We start from the raw sequence: 20,694 nt of genomic DNA on the forward strand, positions 1-20,694 counted from the left end.
AAGAGAAGAGAAGAGAGCACTGCCTTTTATTTCTGTTTTATTTAGAAACTTTGTTCTTTGTAAGGGAAGGGTGATAATGTGAAATTTCACTTCATAATATGAAAATGTAAAAGGAAAAAAAATAATAATTAAAAGAGATGTTGCCTCCCCCTTGTCAAAATAAACACTACTGAAAACTCTCCATAGTTAAGTATTTTAGAGAGTTCTTCACAGAACCCTGGACAGGTAAGCTGGGAAACTCATCTTCACAGAAATAATTCTGCAAAGTAAATATAAGCGCATCCAACAGTAAATGGCAATGCAGTTTATCTTCTGGGACTGACCTGTATATTTCATATAAATAGTTTAAAATTTCAGACTTCTAAAAATCAAATAGACCAACTAGATGGGGTAAGTTGTAAGGACCGAATACTTCATTTCAAAGGGCAACTGTTCCAGCTGCAGGCAGCGGGAAGCTCTTGCTTTGCCAGTTACAGCGCTGCCGCTGCCACTGCCCACACAGCACCAGCCAGAGGAGTCACTTCGCTCTTGTGTTCTGAGAGTTATTCACCAAACATCTGAGAAACAGCACGAGCATAAAATGTGAACTATTCCACATAGTTAGAAACAGAGATTCTCAGCAAAAACACCTTTAAATATATTATGGAAAATACTCTGCAGCAAGTAACTGGTATCTTACCATCATAATCTATTGCATAAATTATACTCTGTTTATTTGTACTTTTAGTTTCCCCCCCCACCTTCTTTCACTGCAAGTTGCTAGCAGTAAACATTTCCTGCAATTACACAAGGAAGTAGAAAAGTCCAGTCTCAAGTCTGTCCAGATGGATCAGATCGATTTCTCGGTGTCTCATCCCACCTCCTCTCCTCAGCTGTCATTTTAAAGATTCAACCATCAGTTCTCAGTGTGTCTGAAACAACAGCAATGTGGACACACACCAAACCCAATGTAGTGAGCCTGCTTGGTTGGTTGGGTTGGTTTGGGTTTTTTTTTTGCGTGTGGGTGTGGGTTCTTGGGGTTGTTTTTTTTTTAAGTTGAAGCATCAGAAGCAGAACTGAGCAGATGCATTTAAGAGACAGCCTACTGCCTGTTGACCTCCAAAGCAGGTTACTAGATTACAGGCAGAGTAACGGTGATCTATCCTGGCCAGAGTCATCCTCTGCTTCAGGAATCCGAGGCAGGAGAGCAGATCGTGTCAATCCCCAGAATTTCTGAGGTGACATATCCTTTTTTGTAGCTGTGAACTTCCATCCCATATGGTTCCCACAGATTCTGCACTGGGCTATAGTCCAGGCATACCTATGGAAAACAAAGCAAGAGATTGATGCTATTATGTAAAGAAAAGACATTATAAAAATACTGGAAGACAGCTCAGTCATGAGGTAGGAAGGGAACATTAGTCTCAAGCTAGATTTTCAAATAACCTATTTTCTTTTTTCAGGAACCAAGGTGCCCAGCTCCCATCTAAAATCTTGCAGATCTTAAAAAATAATAATAATAATAATAATAATAAAAAAAAAGTTATCAGCCTTCAAGTTGAGAAAGCAACTAAAGCATTTTATTAGCACAGCATTTCAACAGTATGATGAAATGCTGTGTGCCTTAAAGGACACAAAATGGTCAGAAAATGGTTCTCAGAGAGAAAGTTACTTAACAGAAATAAAAGTGCTCCTAGATTAACAGGGAATTGCACTTTCCAGAGCAATGGAGCTTTTCTTTAACAGCTTTAAAAGGCAGAACATTAATATTTCAAAACCCTCATAGAAGAAAAGAGCTGAGAAAACATATAAGAATGAGGAAAATAAACTCCAGATATTATAAGCTACAAGTTTTTTTTTCTTCAGGGAGTCTTAAGGCGAGCATGTCTTGTGACAGATATACCATACTACATCATGTAGTGCTCCAAGTCATTACACAGCACTACATGATAATCCAGAAAAAAAACATAACCAACACAAGAAAATGCAAGAGGAAACATGTACATGCATTAGTCAGCAACCTTGGACTGGCTACAAATATAGCAATATATCATTTTATGTAGATGACTATAATTTTCTCTGTTTTAGAAGAGAATATGATAGCCAAAGGGACAGAAAGGACCACATAGAAAAGTGATTTGGTGAAAATATATTTTAAAAATATTTTTGTGAAGCTATGAAGACTATTTTTGTGAATTTAAAATTCAAATATGGTTTGACATTTCAGCTATTTTTAAGAGTTAAATATTCAAAGTTTTGACTAAGCGCCTGAAACATGCTTATGTAGCCCAAAAAAATTAAGCTACCAGCAAAGGATGATATTTTGATGCAAGATCCTTCATTATTAGGCAAACTTTTACATCTCGATAGTTAATTCTGTTTCAGCCAAATAAATGAATATAATCAAAGGTAATCAGATTAATGCAATGTGAGCAATCTCTCAGATGCTGGACTAAGTCTTAAAATTTTAAGACTTCCACATATTAAAAAAATTCCAGAGAAATTCTGAAAACATTCTATCTAATTTTTTCATTTTATTCAGTACTTTGAAAAAGTCTAAACTTACTTTCCTATTTTTCATACGAGTACAATAGCTGTCTACGTTTCAAAAAACCCATATATTTACTATTCCACTGTCACAGGAACACAATTACAACCAAATTTCTGTAATTTACTAATAATTTTTTTAAAAAAACCTGTTCTTACCCAGGAAACCAGCTGTGCTCTGTCGACGGTCGTCCACTGAGACTCAAGTTGCAGGCTTTATATACAGTAAGGGTTTCATGGATGTACCCGTGAGGATTCACGTACGCTGCCATGGGTCCACATAAGGATAAACTACAACACACAATTAACAAGTTTGTCAGAGTTCAAGGAAGAAATAAAAACCAAAGGCGGTCAAATATAAAGAGAGGAAAAACTGCCAACCATGCCTACAACTATTTTCCATAGCAAAAGGATCACTTTAGGCTGTGGAGGGAAAAAAAGGACCTTTAATTACATTATTAAAAATTGAAAGAAAAGAGATGCTAATGTAAAATATCATTGTCAAATTTTCTTATAATTTCAGAAATTTAGGTGTCCAGTGTTATAAATCCTATGCACTCCTGACAGAGTAAGTAAGTAACAGGAATAATTTAACTCCCTACTTCAGAAAAGATATTTAAAAAGTTATTTTCACAAGTAAGGATTAAAATATTCTTGCATTCAGAGAAACGTCACCCAGCTGTTTGTTAAAGAAGACAGGTTAGAGGATAGCTGGCAGGATGCTGTGGACACTACCTCATTTAAGGCAGTTATTAATCCTTCCCTCAAAAACCTAAAGCTCAGTTTAAAAAAAAAGAAGTACATGACAGACTCATACTTTATTTACTTGCTCCTTTTGAATAGCAACTTCCAATAAAACCAAGTAACATCTATATGGCTACTCTTAAATCTGACTTTAAACAAAAATGTTCATTCATTACACCAACTTCTCATCATTCTTCCGTTAAAATACATCATATTGACACAGCAGGAATCATGGTTTCTGGTATCCATCACTTGAGTAGAAAACACGAAATGGCTTTTAATTGCCAGGTCAGCTTCTCATCACACTGATAAACCAAGACACCTTTTAACATTTACATTATCACAGGTGATGGACAGATATCAGTAATTCAAGATTAAAATAGTGACAAGACTGCCAGAAACAGTAATTATTTGGAAAATGTATAGTCTTGTTGAACATGGAAGATATTGTATAGGTCAAATATATAAGGGGAATATAGTGTCTGGTGCAGTTATTAGGATTAAACCCTATATTCTTAAAATAAAAAGGTATCACAATGTTCAATGATGTAAATAGGCTCCAAGGATGTCGTCATGCAAGGGAATGAATTGCCTACCCACAGCACCCAGTTAGCGCATTTGAATCTGCTGTTGCAGCTTGCTGACATATACAAGTCAGGATGAAGTGCTGAGTATTTTTTTGTCCTTTTATCTCCAAATAAAGTTCATGAGATCCCAAATTTTTTATGTAAAAAATCTGTATTTCAAAACTCACTGAAAAGTGCTGTGAACTCTTCAGTGTCAAGGTCCTGGACTAGGTCACGTAACACAGTCTTTCACACCAACTTCCATTACAATGTACATGGTGATGTTCACATTCCCTTTTCATTTTAAAAACTCAAATAAACCTGTTTTACTTAATAAAGAAAATTCTCTATAAATATTTACTTACATTTTATTAGAGCTATGGAAAACACAGGAGTTATAAGGCATAACCTAGTTTAATCAGTTTTGCTGTGCCAATGCTTCTGATCAAGAACCTCCCAAAGATTAAGAGCAATAAACTCACCTGAAGATTTCATTCTTGGTAGTTATTTCCGTGTCTTGGCATTGCTTACAACAAAGAGATGTACACTTGAAAAGAAAAACAAAGAAGGTCATTTCATTCATTTCCAGACACTTGTCAGCACAGTGGCAAATAATAAAAATGTCTCTCTCCTTCCCTAGAAAAGACTTTGAATCAATTATTTTGTTTACCTGAGCAGCAGTCACTTATATTTTCTCCTTCTATCAAAGCATAAAAATTCTTCTAGACATTTTACTTATTTATAGTGAATATTAATTGTTTTCTAAAAGACAAAATAATTTTTATATACTTTCCCCCCCCAACAAAAACCCACACAAAGAGGAGGAACAGACTATAAAAAGATGACTCCAGGTCCTAAGGTCTCTAAAAGCTAATTTAGAAAATAACCTTTGCTCTTCTAAAATATAACACAGAAAAGGTAGATGAGTATGAATGCAATCATTACATTTTTCCAAAACTTGAGAGTACTGTAGATCAGTGGTTTTAATTTCCTCAAGAAAAATCTTTCTCTTTGAGATTATAACAGATTAATCTATCTTCTCCAATTTCTAGAAAGCAGAATGAAATACAATCCATCACTGACACTGCCCAGAAAATAAGCATTTAAATCAGCTCAATAGAACACTACTATTAATTTTCAGGAGGTGCATTAGTTCTACCTCTTTTTAAGGGTAATGCATGTGAAATTAGCCAAAGAATGATCCACATTTTGGAACAAAATGCTGCACTTAGGGTCTTCACTTGGACAAGTCCCTGTGTGAGCATATTTCCTTTTAAAACCTGGAGTAAATCACAGCTTGTGATTCCGAGTCTCCCCAGGCTCTGACTCCTGCACTCCACTGGCGTGACAGCACACAGGCTGCTGTCAGTCTGCGCTCTCTCCTCTCCTCTATTCAGATGCTCTGGGTTTGGTGCTGCATTTCAACTTCTTCCTTTGTTGCAGGTGACACCGGTTCTGCCCCACACTTTCAACACACTGTCTACAGATCTTGGGAGATTGAGGGAGGAAAATTGCTGTACTATACAATTTATCATACACCAGTTCTCTTCACTTCCCTTCTTAAAGCTCACTCGGCCTTTCTCTCCTACCAGGGACCTTTAATGCCTACTATCACTCCCTCTTTTAAATCACCCTCACTCACAGATTATAATCTAATGCTCACATATCACTCTCATAATCCAATTTAGCTACTTAATTCCATCCCTACGTTCCCAAACCTAATTACTGCAATTGGCACTCTCAAGGGGAATTCACAGAAGTGTTATACCTGCGAGTGATGTATATGCCTTTAAAAATAAGCATAGAAACAGTTAAAACTGTTTTTAATGACAGAAAAAGCTACTAAAAGTACAAAGCAATTCACTGATATCACAGACAAAAACACCCAAACAAGCAGATCAGGTCTTACAATCAGTTCTATTACTGTACATTAACTCTGAACAATGAAATGTGTTAAGTCCATCCTTCTCCAGTAAGCCAAAATACATGCTATGTTGCCAGAGCACTCCTTCTCATTAAAGAACCCTGGTTAAAAAGAGTGGATTTGACCAAAATAAATGCTGCTCAATTTTTTTGTTTAATAATGCACTTACCATTCTCACACTAATACAGAACAGCTGACACTTTATTCTGTAAATGTGTTTGTGTTGATGAAGAAAACACCTTTTTGGTGCAGGCTAAAAATCAACTTTACCTTATATTTTACGAGAGTAACTTAATTCCTCTTGTCTCTTTGGGATTTATAGAAAACATACAATGTAATGAACATGAATCATAGAATCATAGAATAGATTGGGTTGGAAAAGACCTCCAAGATCATCAAGTCCAACCCCTGATCCAACTCCAATTACTATATCATGGCACTAAGGGCCACGTCCAATCTCTTTTTAAAAACCTCCAGGGATGGTGAATCCGCCTCCTCTCTGGGCAGGCCGTTCCAGTGCCTGATTACCCTCTCTGTAAAGAATTTCTTCCTAACATCTAACCTAAACCTCCCCTGGCGGAGCTTGAGCCCATGCCCCCTTGTCCTATTGCTGGTTGCCTGGGAGAAGAGACCAACCCCCACCTGGCTATAACCTCCCTTCAGGTAGTTGAAGAGAGTGATGAACAGCACCTGAATATCAGAGTATTTTCAGAGCTTCTGACTCAGGGAAGACAAATAAAGTTTAATCTGATTACAGAGCCCAGCACAAAAAACTGTCCATTTTTGTCTCAGAACTGGGGACAGATGTTTTCTGTCTCCTTTTCTCTGTATATTCCCTTTTAGATTTTTGGTGCATGAATTTTCAGAAGAGAAGCAGTATTAAAATGACACTCTGGTTCTCTTTTCCCCAGAAACAGGCAGTACTTTTTAGGTAAACAGGCAAAATTTCCACTGCTCTATATCCAGCAGACAAACACAACAGTGACTGGAGTTATGTTACACTGTTTGAGACAGTACTTTGGAATCCCCAGCAAACTTAAACCAGCAAGGTGAGGGTCCATCAGGATGTATACAGCTATTCTTTGTGACATGAATATTAATTGATGCCCCTGATCTGGATTTTCCTGCATCTGTGATCCCTGCTCACAATGGAACAACAGTAATAACAAAGAGTCAGTAAGTTAAGATTGCAATGCCTGTTTCTCCATCTGTACAGTAATTTTACTTTAATATTTACTATTAATTTATCTCTCCATTAAAGAATTGGATAGCAACTATTCCAGCTACCACAATCAAACACATAAACCAGTTACAGTTAAAACTTGTACATAGAGCAATGGCTCTTCTCAGCGTTTTCTCTTTGGAAAGAGAGTAACAATCTGAACTCCTGTTGGAGACGTTTCAAATGCTGCTCCTAAAACAGTGGGATTCAACATGAGGTTATATTCCCCAAGATGGTCATGAGCAATGTTGGACTTCTAGCACCATCTCTTGGCTAAAAAAAAAAAAAGTTATGTGAGGTGTTGAAATACAATTTCTAACAAAAGCAAATATTATTATATGTTTCTTGCTTGCTGCCAAACATACAGTCTAGTATTGAGAGAGAGCATTTTCTTTCTCGAGCAAGCTTTTAAATAGGAAGGAAGAATTACTATTTGAAAATTTAATACATTTTTTGTTATAGATTGTAACAGTCACTCCTAATTTTTTTGTGAGAACAATTTAATGACATGTAAAGGAAAAATACTCACTTTGTTCATAATATCCAATTCACAGCGGAGTCGCTGAACAGCACTACCTATCTTAAGCAACTGTATACGTAATGCATCATCAATGGGCAGGCAAGCAGCAACTCTGTAAGAAAAATCTAGAAATGAGAAAGTACCAGGCCTGTTAGAATTTACAGAGAAATAAGTCCCACTACTTTTAATCAGTTACAGATAAGAGTGCTAAACCTTAGGTTTATAATAGACTTTTAGTGGTTGTCTCTCTATATCGCTCTGCCCTAAGGCTGGATTGTGTACGCATAAATATTCCTCTAATCCACACTTAAAGATCACCAGTGATGGAGACTGAACAAAGCTGGTAAATTAATGTGTCCTAAAACCAGAGCAGACACCTGGAGAACACTGCCTGATACAGCCTTCCACTTTGACAGCGAATTACTCAGCTTTCCAACCACCAGTGGTTATCTTTATGCTTGTGCTTCCTCTTTTTTTTTTGCAGAAAGAAAGACACGTTTTTATGAGAGAAGAAAAAATTAAAGAAAAAACGTCCAAACACACACCACCTTCACAAATTACAACCAGGTTATGTTACTCACATTAGGACTAAGAAAGTGGGCTTTACTGTTATACTGTCAGAAGGAAAAAGACATACTCTGTATACACTCCATTCTGGAAGTTTTGGAAGTTTTTTCCACATTTGAAAGCTTAACAAAATTAGATTCAAAAATATTCAGCCAAGAAGACAGACTTTTAATTTTTAAAATTTTTTTCTTTTTTAAGAGTTTTAATACAAAAGTAAATTCTCAGGCAACACCTTCAATCAGGTATTAAAAGCCACAAACACAAGAGACAGTGGACAACAGTCATTCTTTAATTTAGCTAACAAAAACCTTGCTAAGCTGGAAATTGTCCCATTCCTCACAGCCTGTGAAAGAATTCAAAGGCTGAAAATTAAAGTCAGCAAAATATCAGTGTGCTGTGAATCATGAGAAAAGAAGTGCCAAAAAATACTGGATTTTTTTTGTTTGTTTTCAGATTATTTCCTATGCTTTCCATATAGGAAACTCTAAGCAGCACTCTGGGCAAAGCAGATGGGAAGTACTTTCAACTTTAGGCAAATACTTTAATACTTTAGGCAAATCATAAAGGAGAGTTCCATGGACATCAAAACTACTGAGGCCAGAACTGCATTTGGTGCTTAACTGACTGTCACTGAAGGCTGCAGTTTGAATCTCCACCTTAATAAGCATTTGAGAGCCTACACAGGAATGAGTGTTTTCCCCCTCAGAACAGCTTCACCTGCAATTTCCATCTTATTAGATCCTAGAGACCTGCAGAGAGAAGAGACTGGTTCACTGGGGCATACCCCCAGTGCCTGCTAAGGCATGAAAACTCATCCCAACTCCTTTGTGATTAGGTTACTGGTGCTGTTCTCCCTCATGCTGGATAAGAGGTAATAAGAAGAACAAAGAGGTTACAAAAGAGATTACAGATACTAACACTTAGACTTATGTAGTAGTAACTTTAAAAATCTATTGTGCTTTTGGCTCTTGTTTTCTTATGAAACATATCACATTCCTCCCACCATGGAGCACAATAAGGGTTCTATTTATTTTACTGAATATGTTTTGGCACAGTTGAAGGATGTCCATGTCTTTAAAAGCTCTATCATCCTTTTGTCAAAGTCAATCATCAAAATTTACTGGAAACAGGAAGTGAGGGATGGACTATCAATAAAAGGCAATTATCCTTGTTTCCTCAGGAACTTAAAAAAAAACCAAAACCCAAAACCAAATGATTTCCTAAGCTCAACAACATCATACCTATTGGGTTTGTTGGAAGAGATTCATCTTTAAGATTTTCATCCCATTCATGTAGCTGCCTCTTGACTCTTTCCATCAAGGTTTCCTTTTGTTAGAAGAAAAGCCTAATTTAAATACATAGGTATTTCTGTTTTCTTAGGAAAAAAAAAAAAGGGAAGCAAAATGTAGAGTAAGCTATTTTCCCTAAGTGGACATTAGCTTTTAAGACTTACAATAATTACAGACTCATTTTGTACCTACATATTTTAAACTAAGAGCAAAATAGGGCTGGGAAGTTGGCCAAAATAAACCAATGGCCCAAGGTGGTTATAACTTTCATTTGAGATAAGGAGACAAGTGTTCATATTCTAAAACTGTACGGACAAGATGAGGGCCACCTTCCTCCCTCCTTCTGCCCCTCCTTACACCAGTTACTTTATGTACTAATACACATATACCCATATGTATATAAAGCAATATGTACTTTTTAAAGAGTAAACCAACTCCAACAGGAAAGAGATCTAAGACTATGCAGCAGCCTGGTGGTTAGGACTCTCACTTGGTGCAGGTGAGACAGAGGATTAAGTTTTTGCTCTGAGACAACACAGCAGGAACCTCAACCTCTGTTATCCACCCCAAACACACGCTCAAGCACGAGGGAACAACTATACAGAGGGGGAAGCCCTCCCTGCTCTTTTAACGGTAAACTGAAAATGATACATTTCTTTAAAACATAACTTAGGAGACAACAAAATTAAAGCTTTTACATTTTCCAATAATTAGATGTTAAACATAAAAAATTAATTGTAGATTACTTGGTTATACGTAGGATGAACTTACAGCATCATAGAGAGAGTAGAGCCAGGGAGGCCAAGACGTCAAACTGGCACAGTGGAACTTCCTCTAAAACCAAAACCACAAATATTTATTCTTTAACATTAGCAGATTTCAGGGACGGTTCTTGTTCAAACAAATAAATCAGAGAAGAGATACATGATTATTTAAAGATACAACAAGTTATGACCGTTAGGACCAGTACGTCAATGTGAAGCTTCCAAACCACTTCTCAAATGCATGGAGAGTTAAGACTTCTGTACTCTTGTACATGTTTAGTAATAAGAAATTGTGCCTTTCAAAAAGAACACGTATCTGCAATCTAGACAGTTCCAAAAAATTTCAGTACTTTTAGACAGTGCATCTGTTCCTTAGTCTCCATCAATTGTTGCTCCTTCAGCAACCACAGCACACACCAAAGTGATTAAACTATTAATATCAATTTAGTCAAATGCATAAATAAGATGAAAGAAGGAGATTAATGGGCCATATCAGTTATTTTTAAGCTGACATATATCTAAATACAAGAGTTATATGATGGTATTTTTTTAAATGGAAAACTGATCTGTTAAAAACATAACTAAAAATACCAACACACCAAGTTAGGAGTTACAGAGGATGCTTTCTCACAGCAGAACAATTACTGATTAAAAAAACTTGGGTATTCCTGATGTTTAATCATGTATTGCTATCCTGGTATCCTTGCTATCACTCACATCCTGGTATCTATTTTTAACAGAAATCATACTTACTTTCAGAAATGCTTACTGAACATCAATACTTGTGCCAGCCTACTGAAAATCTATTAAATAGCTTTATTATAATGACCCAAAGATTCTATAGCCTGTGTAAAGCCCGTGTGTATCCTGCAGACAAGAAACCCTAGATTATAACTAAATTCCTTAACCACCAAATGTCCAGCAGTGTAAGGTTATTTGCTTAGTCAACCAATTCTCTACAGTGACTTCAGAACACTTTAATTTATAGGTTTAGGTTAATAAAAATCTAAAAAGCAATATACTACATAACTGCATTGCCTACCAAAAGAGGATCTCAAATTGTACTGTAAATACCTACAAATTAAATTTTCATTTTCCCTTTGAGGGCAACTAGCCTTATTTTACAAATGAGACTAAAATCCACAGCAAATAAATGGTACTTCGAAGAAAGAATTCATGAACACAAAAACTCATGAGCAAGTGTATTTTCTGTAATAGCTGACACAGGGTCAGATCTTGTATGGAGCAGAAACCATTCTTAAAACACAACTTCCGCTTTCTGATGTTTCTCATTTTATTTGTAAACATACAGAGGTGTTGACAGAGCCTGTCAAACTGGAAACAGTCAGAGTTCTACTGACATTAATAGAGTGACAGAGGTCAACAGGACAATGCCCCTACTCTGGATCTGCATCTCAGTCCACAAAACATGTTCTTCTTCTAGTGGGTCCACTGCATTTCAGCTATCATCTGGTAGAATCTGTCTTGGAAAACAATTTCTGTCCCCTCCATCCTCCCCAAAGCCTAGTGTTTGTGGGCTTGTTAACTCATAAATGAACTTGTTCAAGAACTCTGAGAATCAACAGCTCCTTGTTATTAATGGGTTGGGTTGGTTTCGTGGGGTGTTTTGGGGTATAGAGTTCAAAATTATTGAATTAAAAAAAAAATCCAAACCTAACTGCATGTGACAATGAGTTACTAGAATTCTGTATTAATTTCTGGAGGCAGTTCCAAAGTTCTCTACTGATACAGAAGACTTCAAGGTACCTTTCCTTTTATATGCCACTGACTGAAACAGTGGGTTAAATAATAAATAAATAAATAAGCCACAATTTTATGGGTTTTTTCCAAAACTGTCAGGTTGTCCTGTTTTACCACATCCTCCCCTACTGACCTCAGTGCCAACCCTTGTCCCATTAACCTTACCATGTGTAAGTGTCCACTGTTAATGAGAGTTGCTTTGAAAAGCCTGCACTGTGCCTGAGAACGAGGTAGGTTTACCCCTCAAAGGCTTTTGCTGGTATAACTACACTAGTACAATATGCCAGCGTGGTGCTTATTATGGGAACATAATTTAACCCAGCAAAATTATCCTTTTGACAGTACATTTTATTTCAGACTCCTAAAGGAAAACGCTGTATACTGGTAAAAGTGCACATTGCCTTGTATAAATGCATCTTTTAGCACCTTTTAAACAGCACAGCTGTCTCTAGCACAAATCACACCTTATTATTCCCCTGAGCGATGCAGAAGTTTGTAGCTCAGGCCTGACACCAGCTGCTTAAGACTCTGGAAAATTCTGCCCCACAATATTAGTGTGAATTCCCCCCTGATTCCAAGTACTGTCACAGCTGCAGCGATGCAAAAACAGCATAAACAAGCGAAACCAGAATTTGTGCCAGTGAAGCAAAAGTAGAACCTAATTCCCTAACGGCAACGCCAACATCTTGATAATGATTATTTCTCCTCTACTGCTGGGTTTTTTTTGTTGTTGTTGTTTTGTCCTTTTTTTTTTAACAAATCAGAGTCAAGTACCTAAAATTCTGCAAGCTCTCTAAAGAAGCCTAAAGTCTGCATACTTATTAAAAAAGCAGATCCACATTTTCTGTAAACAAGTAACTGCAGGTACAGAAGTTAATCTTTTAACTGATGCAGGTTTTAAAGCAAAATTAGTTTGGAATCACAATTCTGCTTGCTAAGACATTCCAGGTCTTCTGTTTCATCACTGAAATTTGAGAGTCAGCTCTAAACCTGCTCTGGTCTTTAAAAACCTCTTCTAGATGAATCAAACTGTTAGAAAGAAACAGTTACAAAAGCCTCCTCACTTTGAAAAACCAAGCTATAAACACAAAGCAAGAGCACTGGCAACACTGATGGGCAGTATTTTTATTGTTAAAGCAATGTCAGAAAAAGTCAAGATGCTTCTTTGACCTCCCTACAAATAAAATCCTGTAAACTTACTGTTCTTTGACCCACCAACATTTCATCATCTACAGAGAGGGTGCTGGTTGTTAAAGCTTAAGGTGTTATGATTATGTAAAAAAAAAATAGTAATTGGAATATTTGATGATTATGTAATAATATTAACCTAATAATACTGTGATTAAAACCAAAGAGAACTCATCATACAAATCATGTATTCCCCCATCGTTGACAGCTGATAAACAATGACACAATATGTGACAAAAGCACCCCAGTTGTGCATCCTCCTCTAAAGATGAACAGATGGAATTTTATACTGATTTTCAAAATGCCATCAAAAATTTAAAATAAAAAACCCCACCACAACCAGCTTCTCACCTTTTGATATTTCTGCCACCACTGATGTATGGCTCGGTCCTGCCACGCTGTAGGTTTTGAAGAGGGAAATACATGGCACCGGCTGAGAGACTGCAGCTGTATTGCTGACATGGTTGAAGGCAGCACTCGCTCAGGAAGGATTTGTACTTTAGCCTGCTGGATTCTGATAAAAGAAAAAAGAAAGAGATGAGGTATGCACACATACACAAGAGGTTTTTTTTTAAAAAAAATGGATTTTAATGCTTATAAAAACAGAAGCTTGTGTAATAGATTAATCATTACATAATACTACGGAATTTAAGCTGCAATCCATTTCATTAGATTTTTAAAGTTGTACTGATGTAAATCAAATTACCTTAGGGAACATACAGCACATCTGTAGCAAACCACACACACAGTATTCTAGAATACAGGTTATCTCATCCCCTTGGCAAAATTATTGAAAGCCACTATACTGACTGGACTTTGGTGTATCCAAATTGAAGACAGAAGCAATCTCTATTTTTCCTTTTCCTTTAAAAAACAGAATTAGGTGTCTTCCAAATATTTTCTGCACTGGCATACAGAACTCTACACAGACCACTGCTTTAACTTTCTCAGCAAAAGTTTCTCTGCTGGATCCCCCCCCACCCTCAGAGTTACCTCTTCTGTGGGATACAACAGGCTGTCTTTGTATTTTAGAGCACTAGGTATCTGTTGGGATTGTGGTGGACAGAATTAAAGACAGACTGGCAGTGGCAACGCAGCAGAACATTCCACCATCTCAGCATTGTATTTTTAGATTTTTGTCTCCTCAAGTTACTTTCAGTATTAACTAATAGTCAGCTATTACATATCAAACCCTCAGAAAAGTTTAGCTGAAATGCAGTTTGCTATCTTCAAACCACAAAAGCTTATGTGCTTAGCTAGAGCTCAAAATCAGCAGAAATAGGATATAGACCCTGATCATCTTTTAACATCCTAGCATCAACCAGGTCACCTATTCCACAAAGAGTTCAGCAACAGGTATGTGGCTACTAAGAATACTGTCTAGCAGGAAGGACTTTACATTTTAAACAGCATTATGCATCAGAAATCCTGAAATATGAAGATGTATGTCATTACAGATTTCCAGTTTTACTTACAGGGACAACACTGAACTCTGCTAAGTTATCATAAATTAGCCTTCCTGTGTAATTTCGTTTAGGTTCCTGCTCTGGCAGGGGGATTGGACTGGATGATGTTTTGAGATCCCTTCCAATCCCTAATATTCTGTGATTCTGTGATGTTTTGCCATAAGCACTTAGTAGTCAGAAACCCCAAGAAATAGGGAAATTTTCTCCTTGCTAAAGAAGCATTTTTCCCTCTTTAGCAAAAAGGATTTTAGAGAGGTAATGCTTGTTTCTCTTGTTAGTTGCCTTGAATACGTGAAAAATAGGAGCATGATCTTAATGAAGATCCTTTATTTGTACAGATAGAAAATTACATTCTTTTTAGGTTTGATTCCCTTACTATGTCCCTCTGATGTACAGACAAAAGTGGCAGCAAACTGCAACGCTGCCAGGTTCATTTATAGGAAGACTTGGCACATTGGCACAGGAGCCTGGAGAGTATCTCATAACCCGATATTTTCCTCAGGATGAACTGAGGAATGCAGGCTCATGTCTCCAAAGTGCACTGAACACAAGGAGGTTCAAGTTCAGTCAGCACTCCCCAAACCCATAAAACGTGCAGTATTAGAAAGCAGAGTAATTCTATATAGTTTAAGTCATTCCAACAAACCTAGAGCTTGCTGTGATGAGAGAAATCAGTCTCACCTCCTTTATTTCATACATTTTAACAATTCATATTTATGAATGAAACTTGTGAACGTGCTGCATAAAAGTGATCTCTGCAAGTCAGCAGGTATAAAATCATCAGAATAAAATGCTTTAGCAGCACAACAAAATCACTGTACATCTTAACTGCTGCTGGATATTGCATTCTCAGTAGCAATGCCGCTGTTACTGTAGTTGTCCAAGTACTGCCATCTTGTGTTCAAGCAACGGCTTTTCTAAACTGTCAAACTGGGATTATTATTTGGAACCAAATTTAAAATAGTGAGAAAGAGCAAGTAACACACTCTTAAAATTTTCAAGCTGCAGGTCATAGAAGTATATGAAAATGCTGAGCTTGGACTGTTCCTACGCCTCTTCTAAAGCAATGCCACTATACTGAACAATAGCACAATGGTTCAGATTTAGAGATTTGGAGTGAAATGTTACATGCCTTGCAGAAAAGATTACAAAAACCTCTAACAATTGTCACAGGCTCACAAAATCAATGTCTGAAGCCTGTATCTCTGGACAGCAACGCTGACAGAGGCTCACGATGCAATACACGGTGCAGAGCACGCTGGCAAGAACTTGACAATAACAGAAGACTCAGCGTACTCTTAACTAAATGTTAAGGGTCTTAGTCGCTTTTATAAATGGACAAAGGTATTATAGAATCATAGAATGGTTTGGGTTGGAAGGGACCTTAAAGCTCATCCAGTCCCAACCCCCCTGCCAGCAGCAGGGACACCTTCCACTAGACCAGGTTGCTCAAAGCCTCATCCAACCTGGCCTTCAACACTTCCAGGGAGGGGGCATCTACAACTTCCTTGGGCAACCTGTTCCAGTGTCTGACCACCCTCACAGTGAAGAACTTCTTCCTAATATCTAATCTAAACCTCCCCTCTTTCAGCTTAAACCCATTTCCCCTTGTTTTGTCATTAATTGCCCTTATGAAAAGTCCTTCCCCAGCTTTCTTGTAGGCCCCCTTCATTAATTACATAATATGACAAAACTGCCTAGAAGAGGAACCTCTAAATATCACCAGTATCACACTGGAATATGGAAGAGACCAGGACTAGAATATAGAAGAGAACACTCCTGTCAAAGCTGATTTGAGTGTTTTTGACATGTGCATGAAAAGAATTGTCAGCCGGTAACAGGAAAAGCAGCACATTGCAAGTGCATCAGTGAGCGGGCAGGAAGGAAGAGGTAAGACTTGCTGCAGGTAAGGATGGACTAAACTGTGACAACAGTTAAAATAAACAAGATCTAGTATCTGAGAAACTGAAAACAATGGTCTGCTTACAGGTGGAAAAATCAAGAACCTATTTTCATATTCAAATAATTATCCGGATATCCCAATGTGCTTTTATGTTTTACAAATGGAAAAATGAACAAGAGAAGCAGCTTGTTTCTCCATAATATTACCAGATTCCAGTCCTCCCCTTTCACAGGCAGCTTCTCCTAAAAACCACCACCCCTCTAGGCACAGTTACTGTCCTCTCCATATCTGAATCATGCAGCTGAATCCTTCTGCATGCTGTTGAGGCTCAGGAGTTAAAGATCACTCAAAGTACAAAACCAGACAAGCATATTGTTATGAGCTGTGGTGTCAGACCCTTGCCTGCAGCAGTTCAGAGCTGCAATTGCACATAGAGTTATGAAGTGGAACATGTCCAATGCAGACCATCTCTAGAAAGGTCTCCTTTCAGAAAATGAAAGTTACAGTTTTTCAAAGGAATGGAATCAGGGAAGCTTCTGCACAAGACAACAAAAGACACACACTTGATATTGTATCCTCTCATTTCCCATCTTGTTTGAAACAGGGATGTGAGAGATTCTGAAATACAGCTTTAGAACTTATAATGCGGGCAAATCAACATCTTTTTCCTGACTTAATTTTCAGAAACAAAGTCATTCTGACAGATGTTTTCTCACACACATCAAATCAAGCTACAGGTAGATATTCATTAGAGAATTTTATTGCAAAGTTAGTAACAATTAAAACACGAGTCTTTGAACAGGAAATGTCAGAAGTCCTTAATAACCAGAGAAGCTACTGATTAAGCATTCAATTAATATCAATCCTAATTAGTCAATTGTGTGACAGAAAAGGCAGATGCACTCCCAGTAAAACATAAATGTTTTGGTGAAACAAGATTTGCAGTATATAAAACAAAATACGCAACTTTCTTACCCATCTGACTGGGTTCTTATTTCAAGGACCTTGAACCTCTGTCTTCCTATTGCTTTCACTTTGACTGTTTCAATTCCATACTCCTGCTCTTCTCTGTAGGCATATATTTCTGCTGTCGTTCCAAAATGTGCTTCCCTTTCACGTGCGTTACTAAAAGTAACAGAGTTAGAGTGGTCACCTACCCCCCAAACAGCATTCTTCATTCAGATTTCACAAGTTACTCTGCCTGCACTGACTGTACACGATTCGCCTTAGCAAAACAGTAAATTTGGTAAAATACCTTCAAGCTAACTGGAATCATTATTTTTTTCCATTTTAAAAGCAACTTCTAATGCTTTGTTTGGTTGGGGGTTTTTGCCAGATGATTTTGGTTTAATTTTAGGGTCTAGAGGTGAAATTCTGGGAACACAGGGATCACTAATGTACCTGCATTTGAAATGGAGATACTGAAAATACCAAAATTCTTCAGATTTACTTTCTAAAAATAACTGTTCCCACCTCCTACATAACTAAACTATAGTAAATTGGGAGAACAGGGATGAACATTCCCAATTTCTTTTGGCACAGATTAGCCTTTAACTTTTTCGCTTTTCTATCACCTCCTGTCTATTGTGAAGCGTTTGCCTGTGCTTGTTAATTTATACACAAACCAAGCAAATATACCTTTACAACAATATAGTTCTCAAGAAAAGAATCTGATTTTTACATTTCAGATCAAGGCTTATTCTTTAAGCAAGATGGAGCCGCATTCAAACAGTTACTGAAATCAAAAATATGCTCAAGCAAGGAAAGCAGATCAACACTTACAGTTTCTCTATAAAAACATGTGATACTATCAGGCAGCTGCCCAATCAAACGTGAAAATCTTTTCATTACCAACTGGAAGACAATTTTTGTCAAACAATTTCAAAGCACAATTTACATTATTCACCACAGAACTGATGCAACCATCTGCTTTCGTTTTAGTGTCCAGAGAAACTGAGCTAAAAATACATGCTGCACACCATCAGTAAACCCACTTGTGTATTTTACCTGTATGCAAGAACAGCAAACGTTCTGTCTTTCTGAATTAAATTCCGCACCATGCTAACCTCTTGAGGGCGAAAAAGCTGAAGGGGTAACGTCTGGCCAGGAATCAACATCACCATCACATGGGGCAACACTGGAATCACCTGACAGCTGTCATCATCATGCACCGTTCTGCCGTGAAACTCTTCCATATCAGAACCTAAATACTGAAAACAGTAAGTAAGCAAGTGACAGAGGCATAAGAGGTTTTGGTGACTTCCAAGGATAAAATAAAATCAGGCCTTTGGCTTAAGGATATTGTAATAGTATTACACAAAAACCAATTAAACCTCTTCAAGATGTATTTAATGGGCGATATATAAAGAACATACCACATGTGATGTCGGCAAACTGGTATCAAAATTAATGATGTTTGGCTTTTCAGCTTCTTTACTATCTTGATCTTCAACTTCCATTTCATTGTCATCCTCTTCCTCACTCTCTACTAATAAGCACATACAGAATATTGTGTAGACATCAATCAGCAAAGTACTAACATACTGAGAAAAATCAGAGAAGCACAGAAATGCATTCAATATTCCCAGGCTACAGCCTTTCACAGGGAAGCAACTTCCTTTTTTGTAAACCTGTGAAAAATAATTTTCTTGCTGTTATAGCAAAAATCACTGTTCTATAGAAAGGGTCAAAAGCTGGTAATTTATTTTTGAAAAGCTAAAGAACAACTTTTCCTGGACGAAAAATAATAAACAAATTCTGTCAGCTCAGATTTGCATTACAGTAGTATTTCCTTATTTCAATTCTAAATGTCTTCTGCCTGTACATCAAGATGCCAGATAATTTAATTGCTTGTAGGATGCTGAACACAGTGTTTAAAGTAGCATAAACCTGAGCAATATGCACACATAAAGCAAGCAGTTAAAGCAATCTCAAGCTCTATATTCATGCAAAGGCTCTTGCTGGTATTTTAGAGAATTTCACTGCTGTCAGCCCCTCCTGTGTGTATATCACACACACAAACAAACCCCAGCACAGGCAACTACTAAGAAAGCAAACAATATCACTCTGCAAATCATTTCAGGTACAAAATAATATTTAAAAATTACTACTTTCTTCCCATTTCTCAGTTCCAGGTATCATTCTTAACATTGCTTTCAGGCAAAAGGTCAGTTAAATTATCAGTATGTTTTATTTTGGAAACATAAACAGTACATTTCTCTGTATAAAATCTGTACAGATTTTAAAAAATAAATTAAAAACCTGGTGAAGATAGGTATATTTTTTATTATCTCTAAAATGTTGGTTTCACTGACTGTTCTGTGCACTTTCATCCAATGCCTGCCTGCAAATACTCTCCCAAAACAAACACAATGTAATTATCACACATTTGTAACTGTATTACTCCATCCTATTTCTGTTATCACAAACATTACTTATATGCCATGCTGTATCTAAAATAGATTTTATCATAAACTTTGCAAATCAATCTGCAGGATCCTTATATCAATAGCTGCTGGGTAATGGATAATCCCAATGGTGCTGAAAAACATCATTTACATCTTGAAAGTCATCGCATTACAAGACAGACTATTGTAGAGATATTTTTCTGCCTATCTAGTTGCCTGACTTTGTAATTAGTATCTTGGTAAGAAAAACTCCAGAGCTGAAAATGTAAAAGATGAAGTGATTATCTTATCTGAAAGGAACTGTAGGCAAATCTTACAAAAGAGAAACACTCCAGCAGGAAGGAGTCTTCCTTCACAGATGGGAGCACCACTCCCCTCTTTCACCGAGATCTTACTATTTCTGAGAGTGGGAGGACAAGAGAACAATGAAGAAGACAGTATAAACTGGTTTTGGAGAAGCTTTTCTTCCCCTCTTTGGCCTTTGGATATATTTGTTAAATGTATTCCTTACAAAATGTTTAGTCAACAGTCTTCTTTCTGCTTCACCTCATTTTTTTTTATTTTTTTTTTTTTTTAATACTGCATAGTTTACAGAACCTTCTCTGTAGGAGGCACAGCACAGCATGCTGATGTTATAGATCCATCCTATATTGTATTTATCTCAACAAGAAATGATCCAGCACAAGGAAAGAGGTTACAGACTCTCTGTGGTATTTTACCTAATTACAGAACTTAAAGCAATAAGACATCATCTTCCTAATTACTGTATAAATATTCAGGTTCTATATGGAATTTCTATTATATTCAGTCAGATGTACAAAAGAGCCACTATTTTGCTTAGGTTGAT

The 20,694-nt window shown here is 37.0% G+C and overlaps 1 protein-coding gene across 1 annotated transcript in view; it reads right to left on the bottom strand.

Annotated features, from left to right (window-relative positions):
- Window positions 1–1,116: 1,116 nt before the first annotated feature.
- The window catches only part of CRBN (cereblon), a 21,221-nt gene continuing 1,643 nt past the window's right edge, over window positions 1,117–20,694 (bottom strand). The window contains exons 2-11 of the mRNA XM_029087484.1: window positions 18,816–18,928; window positions 18,448–18,650; window positions 17,416–17,565; window positions 13,423–13,585; window positions 10,130–10,192; window positions 9,311–9,395; window positions 7,512–7,627; window positions 4,319–4,383; window positions 2,686–2,817; window positions 1,117–1,300 (exon numbers count right to left, since the gene is read on the bottom strand). Of these exons, the coding sequence (XP_028943317.1) occupies window positions 1,117–1,300; window positions 2,686–2,817; window positions 4,319–4,383; window positions 7,512–7,627; window positions 9,311–9,395; window positions 10,130–10,192; window positions 13,423–13,585; window positions 17,416–17,565; window positions 18,448–18,650; window positions 18,816–18,928 (1,274 nt within the window). The remainder of the gene's footprint in view (window positions 1,301–2,685; window positions 2,818–4,318; window positions 4,384–7,511; window positions 7,628–9,310; window positions 9,396–10,129; window positions 10,193–13,422; window positions 13,586–17,415; window positions 17,566–18,447; window positions 18,651–18,815; window positions 18,929–20,694) is intronic.

Source organism: Antrostomus carolinensis, unplaced genomic scaffold (assembly GCF_000700745.2).
Source record: "Antrostomus carolinensis isolate BGI_N321 unplaced genomic scaffold, ASM70074v2 scaffold38721, whole genome shotgun sequence".
Classification (NCBI taxonomy): Eukaryota; Metazoa; Chordata; class Aves; order Caprimulgiformes; family Caprimulgidae; genus Antrostomus; species Antrostomus carolinensis.